Raw genomic sequence first — 19,701 nt, forward strand, 5'->3', positions numbered from 1 at the left:
AGACTCAATAAGTCGGGTGGGGTGCCCACGGGCGGCAGCACCAGAGGGATATTGAAATGGCCAGTTGGATTCCCCTGAGAGGAGCAGGGTCTAAATCATAAGCAGGGATCTTCAGCATAAAGCACCAGAGCCCAAAAAGCACACAAATAACAGCCAGATGCGAAAAGTGGCAGGGTTGCTCTCTACAAGAGAAAGGTGGCTGGAGACGCAAAGAGCTGTTTAAAGGGCCAATGCATAAATTTTTATTTGCAGCCACTTGCCCTGGGCTCTGGCAAAGACGGGCAGAATGGGCTAGGGACACCTGAGGAGAGACTGGGGAAGGAGACTTTGGGGAGAGAACTGAGAGAGTAGCCAGCATGATCCCAGTATTGACTCATCCCCCGTGCTGTAGCAGCCATCTTGCTCAGGCAGACCACTCCCCTGAGCAGCAACATCGTGAGAGACACAATAGCCCTGTTCCCAGGAGGGACTAGGCCCTAGCCCAGTAGCGCTACAGCCTGATGGCTGAGTGTAGAGTGGCAGCAACAGATAGTAGATCCCTGGCTAAAGCGGGTGCAGAGTGGTTTAGAGACACTGAGAAGAGACTGGAGGTGGAGGCTTTGGGGAGAGAACAAAGAGAATAGCTTGCAGGATCCCCGTGTTGACTCCTTCACCATATGGGAGCGACCACCTGGCTCAGGCAGACCACTCCCTTGAGGGGCAGCAGCATGAGAGGACCCAATAACCCCACCCTCAGGAGGGACTCTGCCCTGTCCTGTGGTGCCTAAAACTAACTTCTGAGTGCAAAGTGACTACATTAACGCTGAAGGACACAGCCACAGACAGTAGATTACTGGAAGTCTCAAAAATACTGCCTAAGGTCAGACAGGGTCAATATCTGACATCAGAGGCAGACCAAGAAAGAAAGAAAAACAAACAAACAAACAAACAGCAGTCTCCTACCATAGAAGTTTACAAGACAAAGTCGGAAAATAAAGACAGATCAATTGAAGAAGCAGAAGCAAAAGAGAAAGACTCACAAATAATGGGAAGACAAAGAAACACCCTCCAGTTGAAAGAAAATAAGGAGTCCCCACAAAAAGAACTAAATGAAATAGAGGCAAGTAAACTATCAGATATTGAGTTCCAAGCAAGGGTTCAAAGGAAGCTCAACAAGTTCAGTGAGCTCAGAGAGAATTACAAAAAACTACAGGGAAACTAAAGGAATTTACTGCAAACTATATTAGCATGAAAAAGGACACAGAAACTATCAACAAGAGACAAGTGGATATGAAGAATACTATTTCCGAATTGAAGAACACAGTAGAAGGAGTAAAAAGCAGGCTAGATGAATCTGAGTATCGAATCAGCAAGCTGGAGGATAATGTCGAAAAAAGCTCTCAGAAAGAGCAAGAAAATGAAAAGACTCAAAAAGAATGAAGAGGCATTTAGAGAAATGCAGGACAACCTGAAACGTAATCATGTCCGTATAATAGGGATACCAGAAGGAGAAGAGGAGGAGCAAAGGATAGAGAACCTGTTTGAAAAAGTCAAGATGGAAAACTTCCCTAATTTGAAGAGAGAAAAAGTCACACAAGTCCAAGAAGCACAGAGAGTCCCATTCAAGAGGAACCCAACGAGGCCCACTCCAAGACACATCATCATTAAAATGGCAAATATCAAAGACAAACAGAGAATCCTAAAGTAAGCAAGGGAGAAAGAGGTAGTAACATACCAGAGAGCTCCCGTACGGCTAGCAGCTGACTTCTCAACAGAAATACTACAATCCAGAGGGGAATGGCAAGAAATATTCCAAGTAATGAAAAGCAAAGGCCTGAAACCAAAACTGTTCTACCCAGCAAGGTTCTCAGTGAAAACGGAAGGTGAAATAACGAGCTTCTCAGACAACAGAAGGCTAAAAGGATACCCCCCCCCAAACCAGCACTGCAAAATATGCTAAAGGGACTGCTGTAAGAAGATGAAGAAGAGTCTATGAATAACCAGTCCTTTCACAGCCGCCAATGCTTGATACTACCAATATTTTTAATACTCATTAATCTGATTGTGACAATGATGTGTTATTTTGTTCCTATATTATTTGTTGAAACTAAACCTGTTTCTGTATATTTCTTGCTTATTTTTATTTTTTTTAAAACAAGCTTTAAATGATTTTTTGGTAGTCTTTATCCATTTTTTGATTAAAGGTTTGTAAACCTTTTCCCCATCCAAAACACCACCAAAAACCCTATTAAGTATGTTTTAGAGTTATTGCAAATACTTTTCTAGTCTATTCCTTCTCTTTTAACTTTTTATTTATTTATTTTTAAAATTTATTTATTTGTTTTATTTTATTTTTATTTTTTTTAAACATTTGTCTCTGCCTCCCCCCCACCACTTTCCCTTGCCCCCTCCCTCCTTCCCTCTTGTCTCTGTTGATTTCTTTTCCTTTCAGTGTTGCTGGTCATATTTTCCTTGCATCTTTGTATTGTTGGTTAGGTTCCGCTTATAGGTGAGATCATACAGTATTTGTCTTTCGCCCCCTGGCTTATTTCGCTTAGTATAATGCTCTCCTGTTCTATCCATGCTGTCGCGAAGTTTAGTAGTTCTTTTTTTCTTTCTGCTGTGTAGTATTCCATTGTGTAAATGTACCATCACTTTTTGGATCCAATCATCTACTGATGGGCATTTAGGTTGCTTCCAACACTTGGATATTGTAAATTGTGCTGCTATGAACATTGCGGTGCATAGGTTCTTTTGGATGGGCGTTTTGGTGTTCTTAGGGTATAGTCCCAGCAGGGGAATCACTGGATCAAAAGGCAGTTCCATTTTCAGCTTTGTGAGGAAATTCCACACTGCTTTCCACAGTGGCTGCACCAGTCTGCATTCCCACCAACAGTGTACTAGGGTTCCCTTTTCTCCACAGCCTTGCCAGCACCTGTTGTTTGTTGATCTGTTTATGATGGCCATTCTGACTGGTGTGAGGTGGTACCTCATGGTGGTTTTGATCTGCATTTCTCTGATAGCTAGTGACGCTGAGCATCCTTTCAAACGCCTCTGGGCCCTCTGTATCTCCTTCTTGGAAAAGTGTTTGCCCAGGTCCTTGGCGCATTTTTTGATTAGATCATTTGTCTTCTTGGAGTGGAGTTGAGTGAGTTCTTTAAAAATCTTGGAGATCAAACCTCCATCTGATGTATCATTAGCAAATATATTTTCCCATATGGTTGGCTCCCTTTTCATTTTGCAGCTGTTTTCTTTTGCTGTGCAAGAAGCTTCTTATTTTGATGAGGTCCTACTTGTTTATTCTTTCCTTTATGTCCCTTCCTTTAGGAGACACATCAGTGAAAAAATTGCTGCATGGGATATCTGAGAGTTTCCTGCCAATGTTCTCCTCTAGGACTTTGATGGTGTTGCGACTTATATTTAAGTCTTTTATCCATCTTGAGTTTTTTTGTGTATGGTGTCAGCTGATGATCCAATTTCAATTTTTTGCATGTAGCCTTCCAGCTCTCCCAACAACATTTGTTGAAGAGGCTGTTATTGCTCCATTTTACGCTTCTGCCCCCCTTTGTCAAATATTAGATGCCCACAGAGACCTGGGCTTATTTCTGGACTTTCTATTCTGTTCCACTGGTCTATGGGTCTGTTCTTGTGCCAGTACCAGACTGTTTTGAGTATAGTGGTTTTGCAGTAGAGTTTGACGTCCAGTATTGTGATCCCTCCTACATTGTTTTTCTTTCTCAAAATTGCTGAGGCTCTTCGGGGTCGTATATGGTTCCATATAAATTTTTGAAATGTCTCTTCTATTTCTGTGAAATATGTCATTGGTATCTTAATAGGGATTGTATTGAATCTATAAATTGCTTTGGGTAGTATGGACATTTTGAGGATATTAATTCTTCCAATCCATGAGCACGGTATATGCTTCCATTTATTTGTGTCTTCCTTAATTTCTTTCTTCCATGTTGTATAGTTTTCTGCATACAGGCCTTTTATCTCTTTGGTTAAATTTATTCCTAGGTACTTTATTTTTCTTGTTGATATATCGAATGGTATTTTTTTTTCTGATATCCTCCTCTTCTATTTCATTGCTGGTGTACAAAAATGCCTTTCATTTCTGAATATTGACTTTGTATCCTGCTGTTTTGCCAAATTCATTTATTAGGTTTAGGAGTTTTTTTGGTAGACTCTACAGGGTTTTCTATGTACACTATCACGTCATTGGCAAACAATAATAGCTTTACTTCCTCCTTTCCTATTTGGATGCCTTTTATTTCTTTTTTGTGTCTGACTGCTGTGGCTAGGACTTCCAATACCATGTTGAAAAGAAGCGGTGAAGGCGGACATCCTTGTCGTGTTCCCGATCTTAGTAGGAAATCTTTTACTTTTTGCCCATTGAATATGATGTTGGTTGTAGGTGTTTCATATATGGCCCTTATTACGTTGAGGAATGCCCCATTTATTCCCATTTTGCTGAGTGTTTTGATCATAAATGGGTGCTGTACCTTATCGAATGCTTTTTCTGTGTCTATCGGGATGATGATGTGGTTTTCGTCTTTTCTTTTGTTTATGTGATGTATTACGTTTATTGACTTGAGTATATTGAACCATCCCTGCATCCCTGGGATTAATTCTACTTGATCATGGTGGATAATCTTTTTAATGTATTGCTGTATGCAGTTTGCCAATATTTTGTTGAGGATTTTAGCATCTATGTTCATCAGCGAAATTGGCCTGTAGTTTTCTTTCTTTGTAGGGTCTTTATCTGCTTTTGGGATTAGGATGATGCTGGCCTCACAAAAAGAGTCTGGGAGTCTTCCCTCCTCTTGGATATTTTGGAATAGTCTGAGAAGGACAGGGGTTAGCTCTTCCTTAAATGTTTGCAAAATTCTCCTGTGAAACCATCAGGCCCTGGGATTTAGTGTGCCAGGAGTTCCTTGATGACTGCTTCAATTTCCCCAGCTGTTATCGGTCTGTTCAAACTTTCTGTTTCTTCCTCCTTCAGTGTTGGAAGATTATACTTTTCCAGAAATGTGTCCATTTCATCAAGGTTTTCAAATTCCTTGGCATATAATTGTTCATAGTAGTTTCTGACAATCCTTTGTATTTCTGTGGTATCAGTTGTTATTTCTTCTTTCATTTCTGATATTATTAATTTGGGTCCTCGCCCTTTTTTTCTTGATGAGTCTGCTTAAAGGCTTATCGATTTTATTTATGTTTTCAAAGAACCAGCTCCTGGATTGGTTGATCCTTTGAATTGTTGTTTTCTTCTCTTTGTCATTCAGTTCTGCTCTAATCTTGACTAGTTCCTTCCTTCTACTTGCTCTGGGATTTATTTGTTGTTGTTTCTCCATTTCTTGAAGTTGTAGTGTTAGGTCTTTTATTTGAAATGTTTCTGTCTTTTTTAGGTAAGCCTGTATTGCTATGAACTTCCCTCTCAGGACCGCCTTTGCTGTGTCCCATATATTTTGGATTGTTGTCTGTTCACTTTCATTTGTTTCCAGAAACTGTTTGATTTCTTCTCTCATTATTGAGCCATTCATTGTTTAATAGTCTACTGTTCAGTCCCCATGAGTTTGCAAGTTTTTGAAGTTTCTCTTTGAGGTTGATTGTAAGTTTCAAGCCCTTGTGGTCTGAGAAAAAGCTTGGTATGATTTCAATTTTCCTGAATTTGCTGAGGCTTGTTTTGTGTCCTTCATGTGGTCTATCTTTCAAAACCTTCCATGAGCCTTTGAAAAGAATGTGTATTTTTCTTCTTTGAGATGTAATGTTCTATATATGTCAGTTAAGTCTATTGGATTAAGTGAGTCAGTCAGGTCCACAATATCCTTATTAATGTTTTGTTTGGAAGATCTGTCCTTTTTGGCAGTGGGGTGTTGAAATTCCCTACTATCACTGTGTTGCTGTCTATATCTTTTTTGAAGTTGTCCAAAATTTTCCTTATATATTTGGGTGTTCCTATGTTGGGTGCCAATATGTTTACAATGTTTATGTCATCTTGATAGAATCTTCCTTTAAGTATTATAAAGTGTCCATCTGGGTCTCTTTTTATGGCCTTTGTTTTGAAATCTACTTTGTCTGATATAAGTATTGCAAACCTTGTTTTCTTCTCTTAACATTTGGTTGGAATACTTTCTTCCATCCCTTTAGTTTCTATCTGTGTAGGTCTTTTGTTCTAAGGTGGGTAGGCAGGATATGTGTGGGTCATGTTTTCTTATCCATTCAGCTATCCTGTGTCTTTTGATTGGGGCAGTTAGTCCATTTACGTTGAGAGTTATTACTGATGGAAACCTATTCATTTTTTCTCTTTGTACCTGGATTTTTTCTCTTTCCCATTCTTTTCCTTCATCTTCTTAAACCAGTCTCTTTAGCATATCTTTTAGTGCTGGTTTGCTAGAGATGTATTCTTTTAGCCTTCTCTTGTCTGGGAAACTCATTTCCCCTTCTATTTTAATTGAAAGTCTTGCTGGGTAGAGCAGTCTTGGTTACAGACCTTTGCTTTTCATTACTTGGAATATTTCTTGCCACTCCCTTCTGGCTTGCAGTGTTTCTTTTGAGAAGTCAGCTCCTAGGCATATGGGGGCCCCCTTGTATGTACTTTCTCCTTCTCCCTTGCTGCCTTGAGGATTCTCCCTTTGTCTTTGATAGTTGCCATTTTAATGATGATGTGTCTTGGAGTGGACCGCCTTGGGTCCCTCTTGAGTGGGGTCCTCTGTGCCTCCTGGATCCATGAGAGCCTTTCTCTCCTCAAATTGGGGAAATTTTCCATCATTACTTTTCCGAGGAGGTTCTCTATCCCTTGGTCCTCTTCTTCTCCTTCTGATATCCCTATTATGCGGATATGAGTTTGTTTCAGGTTGTCCTGCATTTCCCTAAATGCCTCTTCATTCTTTTTGAGTCTTTTTCCCATTTCTTGTTCTTTCTGGGAGCTTTTTTCTACCTTATCCTCCATTTCAGTGATTCGATCCTCGGCTTCATCCAGCCTGCGTTTGATTACTTCTACTGTGTTCTTCAATTCAGAAATGGTATTCTTCATATGCTCTTGTGTCTTCTTGATATTTTCTATGTCCTTTTCTGGGTTGATAAAGCTGTAAGATCCTGATAATTTCTCTGCAGTTTCTCATAGTTATCTTTGAGCTGGCTGAGCTCATTGAGCTTCCTTATAACCATTGTTTTGAATTCAGTGTCTGATAGTTCCCTTGTCTCCATTTCATTTAGCTCTGTCTGTGGGGATTCCCCTTTTCCACTCATTTGGGGGAACTTCTTTTCTTCCAATTTTTGTGAGAGTCTATTATGTAATTAATTAACTAATTAATTAATTAATTTTTGCTTGTGCTTCAGTTGATCCATCTAGATTTTCTGAGTTGTGGATTAAAATTCTGTGGTAGCAGGTGGGTTTTTTATTTATTTATTTTTCTAAAATTTATATTTTCTTAAATTTATATTTTCTCAATTTTTATTTTTCTTTACTTTTCTTTCTGGGCATGCCTCTGATGATGTCAGTTGTTGACCCTATATGACCTTGGGTCGTCTGTTTGAGCTTTCCAGGAGTCTACTGTGCGTGTCTGACTCCTGCTTTGGGCAGCTCTGGGACCCCTTCAGCCAGGGATCCACTATTTCTGTGGATTGCTCTGCACTCTCATGCCAGCTCCTCGAGTGTGCTCCCTGGCCCGCCAGGATCCCCTGCGTGCCTGGGCGAGACGCGCTTGCCCCAGCCCAGGGGCACTTATTCGCGACCTTGCACACTTGTCTGGCCCCTCACCTGGCGGGCACCCAAGCACTGGTCAGTTTAGGGTCTTCTATTTTGTGCTCTCCCTGCTTTTGGCTCTTTTGCAGTGTCCCCCACCCACAGAAAATGGAGACTACAGAAATGGTAGGAAGTCAGCTCCAGGACTCTCCAGTTAATCCTGTCTCCAGTCTCTCCTCCAGGGACGCTGGACAGTTCTGTGACCCCTTTGGCCTGGGATCCACTATTTCTGCAGACCACTCTGCACTGGGGGCCCACGCTGGTCGGTTTATGCCGGCCCCCACTGATCTGCGCACTCCCTCCCAGGCCCCCTGGGCGCCAAACTGCAGGAGTCCTCGCCAGCCCGCGCGGGTCCACACACACATTCACCAACCCTCGCCAGCCCCTCGGTACAAGAGTGTGCCCCTGCACTGGGTGGTTTTGCACTGTCTATTGTGTGTTTTTCAGCTTTTGGCTCTTTGGGGGTGGGTTTGTTCCCACACAGTGGAGACTAAGGAAAGGAGGAGTCGGGACTCCTGGTTACTTCTCCTGTTCTTTCCCCAACACCTCTGTCCCCAGTGTCTCCTCAGGGGTCTCTGGGCAGTTCTGTGACCCCTTCGGCCAGGGATCCACTATTTCTGCTGACCACGTTGTAATTGTGGACCGTCTGGCTCGTCTGCACCCTGCTTCTGCCTCTTTGGGGGCGCCTCCTCCAGCACCAAAATGGAGACTACCGAATGGGGAGGGAGTTGGGACTCCCCGGTTCCTCCTCCTGTTCTTTCCCCAATGCCTCTGTCTCCTGTCTCTCCTCAAGGCTCTCCCAGATAGTCTGCACTCAGCCCCCCAGCTCACACACGCGCAAGCAGTGCATAAAAGGCAGGTTAATTGATTCCCTTATGCCTGAGCGAGATGGTAGCTTCAGAATCGGAGGTGAGTTATCACCGTGGCTGCGACGGCCACTGTCTCAGTTCTCTTCACAAAGTTTTCCTCACCAATCTTTTCCCAGGCACCTTTCCCAGGCTGCTGCCGCCTTTACCCAGAGATCAAGGAGAGCGGCTGCCACTGCAAATTGTTGCGTTGGCCCTTTAAATGTCTCTTTGCATCCCCAGCTACCTGTCTCTGGCAGAGCGTACCCCTAAGCTTTTCGGGGTTGTGTTGTGTCTGTGTGTTTTCCTGGTTTTAGCTGCTGTAGTCTAGAGGTCCCTGTTTATGATTCAGACACCATTCTTCTCAGGGGGAGCTAACTGGCCGTTTCAATGTCCCTCTGGTGCTGGTGGCCGTGGAGCGCAGCCCACCTTCTCGAGCCTCTACCACACTTCTCAGTTGGGATGTGTGATAGTTAAATCCTCTGTCTACGGCTCCAAGGCTCCTCTCCCACTATCATTCCATTGTTTTCCAGGTGATTTCTCCACTCTAACTTTTTTATATGTATATTACTATATAGTTAAAATTTACTTTATAACTTCTGGGTTTGAATATTCTATTTCAGGTCATGAAAAATATTAGTTCTATTTTCTTCTAAAACTCCTTAAATTCTACATATTGATTTTTAACTCACCTGAATATTGCCTGTGTAATGTGTGAAATAGGGCTCTATATTTTTTTGCTTTCAAATAATAGTGCTTCTTGCACCTTATTGTTGAATAAGCCTATTTTCCCCATTGATTTGAAATATCAATTTAATCATATCTTACATTGTTAGACAGGTATATACATTTGTTTCTAGAATGCTCATTTTATTTCATTGATCTACTTGATTATTTCTGTGATGGTGTCATATTGTTGTAATTGCTGAGGCTTTAAAATGTATTTAATTTTTTAATATTATTTAATGAATCTTGACAATTAAAAAAAATAAAATCTGCATTTAAAAAAAGAGAAAAAGAAAGGAAGAAAGAACTCCTACCTTTTGTGACAACCTGGATGGAACTGGAGAATTATGCTGAGTGAAATAAGCCAGTCAGTGAAAGACAGATACCATATGATCTCACCTGTAAGTGGAATCTATTCAACAGAATAAACTAACTAACAAAATAAACCACAGGCAAGGAAACATAAAGCAGACTGAGAGTGACCAGAGGGGATGGGGAAAGAGGACAATGGTCTAAAGAAGGAGAAGGGACTAAACAAAGAACAAGTATGAATGGTACATGGACATGGACAACAGAGTGGGAATTGACTGTGGGAGAGGGGGACAGGGTGGGTTGGGTGGAAGAGGGCTAAGGGGGGAAAACAGACAACTCAAATAGAATAAAAATGACTTAATAATAAAATTTTTTAAAAAATGGATATGCTAATTGAAACAAAGAACAATTTACAGGGAAACAACAGTAGAGTGGATGATGCCGAGAATCAAATCAATAATTTGGAATATAAGAAAGAAATAACAACCTACTAGAACAACAAGAAAAAAGAATCCAAAAAAATATGGACAATACAAACATCCTCTGGGACAACATCAAGGGGTCCAACATTCACATCATAATGGTTCCAGAAGGAGAAGATAAAGAGCAAGAAATAGGAAATCTATTTGAAGAAATAATGGAAGAAAATTTCTCTAATTTGGTGAAGGAAATAGACATGCAAGTCTAGGAAGCACAAAGAGTCCTAAACAAGATAGATACAAAGAGGCCCACTCCAAGACACATCATAATTAAAATTCCAAAGTTTAAAGAAAGAGAGACTCTTAAAAGCAGCAAGAGAAAAGTAGCTAGTTACTAGATGGTTGTCAGAAGGGAGGGGAGAGAGGGAGAATGAATGAAGAGGTGAGGGGATTAAGAAGTACAAAATTAGTTACAGAGTAGCCATGGGGATATAAAGTATAGTATAGTAAATGGAGTAGCCAGAGAACTTATATACATTACCCATGGACATGAACATGGGGGCAGCAGGGCAATTGCCTGAAGGAATAGGGGGTGCTGGGTAGGAGGGGGCAAGGGGTAAAATCAAGACAATTGTAATAGCATAATCAATAAAATATAATTTAAAAAAAGGAAAACAAAGGAGGAAATAGAAGAGGATAAAGGGGCTCTAAAATATGGTGATGGAAGGAGACTTAGCTTTGAGCAGTAAACACATAATACAATATAGAGATAATGTGTTATAGAATTGTACATTTGAAATCTATATAATTTTATTAACAATGACACCCCAATAAATTTATTAATTTTTTAAAAAGGACAAAATTGGAGAATTCACAATATTTGGTTTCAAGGTTTATTATAAAACTGTCCTGTGCTAATAAATAAATAAATATAGACGAACATCATTAGATCAGACTATAGAATCCAGAAACAGATGCCAAAAATATTCAATGGGGGAAAAGATCATCTTTTATGGAATAAATTGATATCCATATGCAAAATGAGCCTGAACCATTACCTCACACCACATACAAAATTAACTAAATATGGACTACAGACCTAAATTAAGAAAGAAAACTTATAGAAGAAACATTTAAAAAAAACCAAACAACTTAGTCCTCTTCTCCAGAGGCTATGGACCCACCACCCTGCAAGTCTCCCCTTTCCTGTGAGATGGAAGGTCCCTCCTCCACTCCCTTGGTGGTGGGGCCCCAACTCCCACAGCTGGGCTGCCACCTGCTCATTAATGCCAACAAGGTCCCCTACATGAACACAAAGCAGCTGGAGGAGGCCACCACGAACCACCCCCAGGAAAGCCTAGCTCTTGCAAGGGTTACAGTTGCCAGCACCCTACAACTGCAGAGCTACTGCACATCACACTCAGAACTCAAGTCCTTCACATGCAAACTTCGAGCACTCCAGCCACCTGTCCCTGCACCGTGCCCACAAACCTGCCTGCTCTGCCCACACTGCTTCCAGGACACTGTAGAGATGGCACAGCATGTGTGCCTCCATTAAGTCCAGACCCAGCTCTTGGCCTTGGCATATGACCCACACAGCAGCATAATCATACACACTCCCTGTCTCTGCTTAGGCTACTGCCTTACACTAGGCCTCAGTTTACTGATCTACTTAGAGGGAGAAACATCATTCCTTCATTCATTCCCTCCCTTTCTCCCTAGTTGTGTAATGTAGATCAAGTCCTTGTCCCTCCCTGGGCCTGGGAGCCACTTGCAACTAGGTTCCAGCCCACCTGTGCGTGTAAGCCTCTGCAAGTGATTTAACATCTCTGAACCCTGGTTTTTTGCTTCAAAGTGGTGAATTGTTGTCCACATAAATATTTGTCAAAAGAGCACAGCACAGTTCCTTTTTACATTCCCCATTCCTACCCACTCCCCTTACCCTTTACTCAATAAACATTCCAGACTAAGGAAAAAAGGAAGGAAGGGAGGGAGGGAGGGAGGGAGGAACTCAGTAAGTGGGATATGTCCTGGGTTTGAAAAATATTTCTTAAATATATCAAGATAAGCAGGATGTATAACAGAAAAATAAATTAATTAGATTTCATCAAAAGTAAAAACTTTAGCTCTTCGGGGGAAAAAAACTTTCACAGGAAAATGAAAATCCAAAGACTGGAAGAACATATTTGCAAAACATATGTCTAACACAAGAAAGCGTAAATAACTCTATAATGCAAAGATATAGAACCCAATTTTTAAAACATACAAAAAGTTTGAACACTTTCCTAAAGAAGATGTATAAAGAGCAAGTAAGCACATTAAAAGATGTTTGAAATAATTAGTCACCAGGGAAATGCAAATTAAAACCATATCCAGGGACTTCCTGTCAAGGTGGCTGTGTAGGTAAACACAGTGCTCACCTCTTCCCATAACCATACCAAACTTACAACTAAACTACAGAACAATCATCATGCAGAGCCACCTGAAATCAAGCTGAATGGAAGTCCTACAACTACAGAATTAAAGAAGAAACCACATTGAGACTGGTAGGAGGAGCAATGAAGCAGAATAGGATGGTCCCACACTGACATAAAACAGATAAAAATCGGGAGGGATATCTCAAATGTGGAGGTCTCCCGTGAGGAACAGTGGATCCTAGCCCCACATCCGGACCCATAGCCCAGTGTTCCAGTGCCAGGAAGAGAAGTCCCCACAAATTCTGGCTGTAAAAAACCAGAGGGGATTAAGTCTGAAAAAGATAAAGGCTTCTGGAGTCCCAGACAGTTCCTCTTAAAGGGTCCATGCACGGACGGACTTGGAATCATTCCCTCTGAGCTCCAGCATGGGGCATTGCTAGAAAATCACTAGAGATAAACAGGGAGGGAACTGAATTGTTTGGCATCAGGGTAAGAAATGAAATGGCAGCCTTCTCCTAAACAGAAGTGATGGCAGAGGCCATTGTTCTTTTGATGAGACTTCTCCTCACAGAGCCAGCAGGTGGGTGTAATATCTGAGACTCCATAAAACCAGCTCACACTGTGTGCTCCACTCTGATGATTCCCTGAGGCCCGGCCCCATCCAACTTTCAGGCCACCCAAGCTGTGTCCAGTGGCTTTTTCATACAAATGGCTTGTCTTGGCTCATGCTTCAGTTTCACCTCAAATCTCTCACACAAGCAGATCTAGCCTCAGTGAGCCATGGACCTCTCACTAAATGGCCCCAGGCCTGGCACTAGCAGCTGCCAGCCTTGGTTCTCAGCTTGACCTTGCTTTGTAAGTTATGCTGGGTGGCCCTGGGCAGGACACAGGTGGTGGCTGACCTTAGCCTGAACCTCCTAGGAGGCCCCAGAGCCTGCACATCCAGTGGACAGCTTCAGACTACATTGAAGCACCACCACCCAACCACCTCTATAAGTGACATACTCAAGGGATGGACTTAGTGGGCAACTGAGCCCTGCTGAAGTAACACCTACCCTATGGAGTGGGCCCTGCACAGTTGATCCTCCATGGAGGTTGGAAGTCATCACCACTCTTTGAAGCAGATTGGCCTGGGTAAATCCCTCCCATTGACATGCCAACAGCAATCAAGGCTCAATTACAAGAGGAGGATGTACTCAGCCCACATGAAGGGCACACCTCAAGTGTCCAGCTAGGGTGATACAGTGATAGGCTGTGCCACTGGACCCTACAGGACACACATTACATTAGGCCACTCTACCATACATAAAAACAAATGCAGGGAGGCTACCAAAATGAGGAGACAAAGAAATAGGGCCCAAATGAAAGAACAAAACAAAACTCCAGAAAAAGAACTAAAACAAAATGGAAACAAGCAACCTAATAAATGCAGAGTTCAAAACACTGGTTTAAGGATGCTCAAGGAACTAAGTGAGAACCTCAACAGCATAAAAAAGAAAGTTAGAAAGGAAGAATACACTAATTGAAATAAAGAACAATTTACAGGGAATCAACAGTAGATTAGATGAAGTAGAGGATGAAGCAGTGATTTGGAATATAAGGAAGTAACAATCAGAACAGTAAGAAGGAAAAATAATCTTAAAAAAATAAGGATGGTGTAAGAAGCCTCTGTATAACTTCAAGTATATCTACACTTGCATCATGGAGGTGCTGGAAGGTAAGAGAAAGCAAGAAATTGAGAAACTATTTGAAAAAATAATAACAGAAAATTTCCCTAACTTGGTAAAGAAAATAGACATACAAGTCCAGGAAGTGCAGAAAATCCTAAACAATATAAACCTGAAGAGGCCCACACCAAGACACATCATAATTAAAATGCCAAAGGTTAAAGACAGAGAGAATCTTAAAAGCAGCAAGAGAAAAGTAGTTACTTGCAAAGGATTTGATTCCTTAACAGAAACTTTGCAGACCAGAAGGGATTAGCAGGAAATATTCAAAGTGTGAAAATCAAGGACCTACAACCAAGATTACTCTACCCAGTGAAGCTGTCATTTAGATTGAAGGACAGATAAAGAGATTCCCAGACAAGAAATAGATAAAGGAGTTCATTACTACCAAACCAGTATTATATGAAATGTTAAAGGATCTTTAAGAAGGAGATAAAAAATATGAACAATAAAATGCAATAAATACATATCTATCAACAATTAAATCTAAAAGACAACATAAATGAATAAGCAGAACAGAAACAGAATCATAGATACAGAGTGTGTTTTGATGGTTGCCAGATGGAGGGAGATTCAGGGAGATGGGTGAAAAAGGTGAAGTGATTAAGAAGTACAAATTGTATGTTGCAGAATAGTCATGGGAATGTAGAATACATCATAGGGAATAGTCAATAATAGCCTAATAACTATGTATGGTGTCAGATGGATTTGGGATGATGACTTATTAAGTTATGTAATATCTAATCACTGGGATGTATGCCTGAAATTAATATAATAATAATATATGCCAACTGTAATTGAAAATAAAAAAATGATTAAAAAACCACATCTGCCATCTCACTGCCATTTCACATTTTGAAATGAACAAAAACAAAAATAAAAGTGTTTGTGGGGATGTAGCTCTCTTACACTGCTGGTGGGAATGTAAAATGGTACAACCTCTTTGGAAAACAGTTTGACAGGGTTTTTTTTAAGTTAAATATATACTTATCATATGGCCCTGGCATTCCATTGCTAGGTACTTATCTCAGTGAAATTAAAGTATCTGTACATGACTACTTGTACACAAATGTTCATAGGAGCTTTATCTGTCACAGCCAAAACCTGGAAACAACCCTGCTATCCATCAATAGGTAACTGGATAAACAAATTGTGATGTATTCATACAGTTTCATACTATTTAACATTAAAGAGAAATAAATGTTTTATACATGCAACAACATGGGTGAATCTCAAAATAATTTGGCTAAGTTAAAGAAGCTGGCCAAAAAAAGGGTACTAACTGAATCATTTTATTTACATATGAAATCAAATGCAAACTAAGCTATAGTAACAAGAAGCAGATCAACAGTTGCCTATGAATGAGGAGGGGCACAAAAGAGGAATTTCAAAAAGGTACAACACTTTTGAAGGTGATAGATTTGTTCATTTTCTTAACTAAGGTGATAGTTTTAAACTTATACATGTATGCCAATTGTACTCATTACATAAGTACAGTGTATTTTATGCCAATTCTGGCTTTAATATCTGTAATAATTTAATAAAAAACTGTTGGGGTGGGCAAACACTATTATGTTCCATCCTTAAATTCTTTTTTGACCACAGTGTGTCTTAGAAGGCTTTAAGAAACAGTAAAGAGAATGAGATTACTTACTTGAGAAAGTCTGTCTCCCTTTGAATTCTCATGATCTCTGTGCTTGTCAAACTCTTATGGCCAGTTATGTGTGCAAAACCAGGGAACTAAAATTGAGAATATAATAGAACCATGGTAAAATCTGTGGTATAGTAAAATTTCATTAAAATTAATTTTAACATTTTTTTCTTACATCCAGCATCCACCGTTTAAAAACCATGATTGGGGAAATCATAAATAATGATTAGATTAACCTAACATTAAAAATTAAAATGCTATTTGTAATCAGATATGTACATTACATTAAAACATAAGTTTACAAGAAATCTGAATTTACCTTGAGACAGACAAGATTTTAGAAACCTAAGTAAGCATAGATTTTTCTCAAAGATTATACCCCTAGGAAACTCAAAAGGACTCACCTAAAAGAATAAATGCAGTAACTGTCTGCTGTAATCCACAAACATTTAACTCACTTCAACATACTTATTTGAGCATCCACTTTGTACCAGGCACTGTGTTTGATGCAAGGAGGGAGAATGATAAATATTACAGTACATGGCCTATCATGGGACTCAGATGGTTTTATGTGGTCTATCTGTCTAAGTGGTAGGAGAATGAGGCAGAAAGAAGTTTGAAGAAGGAGCATAAAGGGAAGAAGCTAACACTTATGGAGGGTCTGGAATAGTCAAATATGCCAGGCATTTTTTTGTAGCCATTATCTCCTTAACATTTCACAATGACCTTAGGAGGTGGGTAATATTATCTCCATTTTGTTTTATTCTTGTAACATTTACTTTTTGTAATTTCAAATTTACAGAAAAGTTGCAAGGATTGTGCCAATAACTCCTGTATAAGCAGTATGAGCAGTCATTCATGTTAACATTTTGCCCCAAGTGATTTCATTTTCTCTCTATCTCTTTCTGAATCATGGAGAATGAGCTCCAGTAACAATGTCCTCTGTCTCTAAATACTTCAGTGTGCATTTCCTATAAACAAGGATGTCCTTTTACACAATAGTACAATTGTCAAAACCAGAAAAAGTAACAATAATATATTATCTAATCTACAGATCTTTATTCAAATTTTATTAATTGTGTCAATGATGTCCTTCATAGCTAAGCTATATTTTTCTTGTTCTAAAATTAACTCTAGTATTATACTTTCTTTTAGTCGTCATGTCTCTTTTGACTCTTCTAATCTGAGGAAATAGTTCCTCAGTCTGTCTTTATCCTTCGTGATGTTGACATTTTTGAAGAGTGACAGGTCAGATAATTTGTAAAATCCCCTTCACTTTGGTTTTGTCTCATGTTTCCTTGTGATTGGATTCACTCACACATTTTGGTACAAATACCAGAGAAATGATAATGTGTCCATCTTAGTGTATCATATCTAATGGCACATATATTCATCATTTTTGAGATGAAGACGCTACTGAGGCTCAGAAAATCCAAGTCACTTGCTGGAGGCCACATCAACAGTATACTTCTACAACAATGCCTGTAGGCTGAGCTTAGGATCCCAGACTTTATGCTGCAGGCAATGGAGATCAGTCAAAGGGTTTTAGTTGTTTTTTTGTCAGATCCAACATGGCCTAGACCAAAAGTGTCAAAGTGGTGGTCTATTGACCAAATTTGGTCTGCCTTTGAGTTGTATTTGGCTCAAATATACAAATTCTTTTTTCAAACAAATGTTGAAGTAATTGCTATAATTTACAATTAGGTTATAACATAAAGATGCAGGTTTCTGGCTTCTCTTGAAAATTCCTCAAACGTGGCAACAGTGAGCCTATCCAGAGGTGTCCAACCTGCAGTCCTGGATGGCTATGAATGCAGCCCAACACAAAATTATAAATTTACTTAAAACATTATGAGATATTTTTGCGATTATGCATCGCAATGTATTTAATGTGTGGCCTAAGGCAACTTTTCTTCCAGTGTGGCCCAGAGATGCCAAAAGATTGGACATCCCTGGGGGTCTTCTTGCCAAAGGTTGGCTAGAGCTGAGTAGAAATGACCCCTTTAGCTGATGGGTCATTCCACCTGGCCAGAGAACTCCCAAATTTGTGCTTTGACACTAAATCCATGTATCAGCTGTCTTTTATCTTCCACCCAGGCTGTCTCACAAATTTACTCTGCTGCCTGGCCCCTGATGGTGACCCCCAGACCAGATGCTTAGCTCAGAGACATCTTGTCTCCCTGGTGGTTACTGACATGTTGTAATACCACCAGAGTCATTAACTCTGATCTTTGCTGAAGTATGCTTTTGGTGGGATTGAGCTGGAATATTGAGAAGAATCTCTTATCAATATGAAGAAAAGAAATGGAAGATAAACATTTTTTGGTCCTTTCCTGGCTCCTTTGGCCCTCTGACTGCTTGTCAAATTCCCTAAACTTGCCCCCATATTCCCTTTTTTTTAGGATTCTGAATCTTTAAATCTTTACATAATGTTTTATTCTATCTTTCCCTTGGAAACAATTCTTTTTTTTTTTTTTGTTTTTTTTTTTTTTGTTTTGTTTTTTCTTGGAGTTTCTTTTTTTTTTTTTTTTTATTAATTTATTTACTTTTTAAATACATTTGTCTCTGCCTTCCCCCCCCCCCTTTCCCTTGCCCCCTCCCACCTTCCCTCCCTCAGCTCTTCCCCTTTGGTTTTGTCCATGAGTCCTTGCTATATGTTCCTTGACTTTCCCCTTCCCTTCCCTTTCCCTGCACCCCCCTTCCCTCTTGTCTCTGTTGATTTCTTTTCCTTTCAGTGTTGCTGGCCATATTTGCCTTGCTTCTTTGCATTGTTGGTTAGGTTCCGCTTATAGGTGAGATCATATGGTATTTGTCTTTCGCCCCCTGGCTTATTTCACTTAGCATGATGCTCTCCAGTTCCATCCATGCTGTTGCGAAGTTTAGTACTTCTTTTTTTCTTTCTGCTACGTAGTATTCCATTGTGTATATGTACCATAATTTTTTGATCCAATCATCTACTGATGGGCATTTAGGTTGCTTCCAACACTTGGCTATTGTAAATTGTGCTGCTATGAACATTGGGGTGCATAGGTTCTTTTGTATTGGCGTTTTGGTGTTCTCAGGGTATAGTCCCAGCAGGGGAATCGCTGGATCAAAAGGCAGTTCCATTTTCAGCTTTCTGAGGAAATTCCACACTGCTTTCCATAGTGGCTGCACCAGTCTGCATTCCCACCAACAGTGGACTAGAGTTCCCTTTTCTCCACAGCCTCGCCAGCACCTGTTGTTTGTGGATCTGTTTATGATGGCCATTCTGACCGGTGTGAGGTGGTACCTCATGGTGGTTTTGATCTGCATTTCTCTAATGGCTAGTGATGCAGAGCATCCTTTCAAATGCCTCTGGGCCCTCTGTATCTCCTCCTTAGAAAAGCATCTGCCCAGGTCCTTTGCCCATTTTTTGATTGGATCGTTTGTCTTCTTGGAGTCAAGTCGAGTGAGTTCTTTGTATATCTTGGAGATCAAACCTCTATCTGATGTATCATTAGCAAATATATTTTCCCAAATGGTTGGCTCCCTTTTCATTTTGCTGATGTTTTCTTTAGCCGTGCAGAAGCTTCTTATTTTGATGAGGTCCCACTTGTTTATTCTTTCCTTTATGTCCCTTGCTTTAGGAGACATATCCGTGAAAAAATTGCTGCATGGGATATCTGAGAGTTTCCTGCCAATGTTCTCCTCTAGGACTTTGATGGTGTTGCGACTTATATTTAAGTCTTTTATCCATCTTGAGTTTATTTTTGTGTATGGTGTCAGCTGATGATCCAATTTCAATTTTTTGCATGTAGCCATCCAGCTCTCCCAACACCATTTGTTGAAGAGGCTGTTATTGCTCCATTTTATGCTTCTGCCCCCTTTGTCAAATATTAGATGTCCATAGAGACCTGGGC

The 19,701-nt window shown here is 40.3% G+C and overlaps 1 protein-coding gene across 5 annotated transcripts in view; it reads right to left on the reverse strand.

Annotated features, from left to right (window-relative positions):
• The window catches only part of DZANK1 (double zinc ribbon and ankyrin repeat domains 1), a 101,451-nt gene that overhangs the window by 66,120 nt on the left and 15,630 nt on the right, over positions 1 to 19,701 (reverse strand). For all 5 annotated transcript variants that reach the window (XM_054573520.1, XM_054573519.1, XM_054573518.1 and 2 more), the window contains exon 6: positions 15,824 to 15,909. In XM_054573520.1, the coding sequence (XP_054429495.1) occupies positions 15,824 to 15,909 (86 nt within the window). The remainder of the gene's footprint in view (positions 1 to 15,823; positions 15,910 to 19,701) is intronic.

Source organism: Pteronotus mesoamericanus, unplaced genomic scaffold, assembly GCF_021234165.1.
Source record: "Pteronotus mesoamericanus isolate MK-2021 breed Mesoamerican mustached bat unplaced genomic scaffold, CSHL_Meso_final contig_25, whole genome shotgun sequence".
NCBI classification, from domain to species: domain Eukaryota; kingdom Metazoa; phylum Chordata; class Mammalia; order Chiroptera; family Mormoopidae; genus Pteronotus; species Pteronotus mesoamericanus.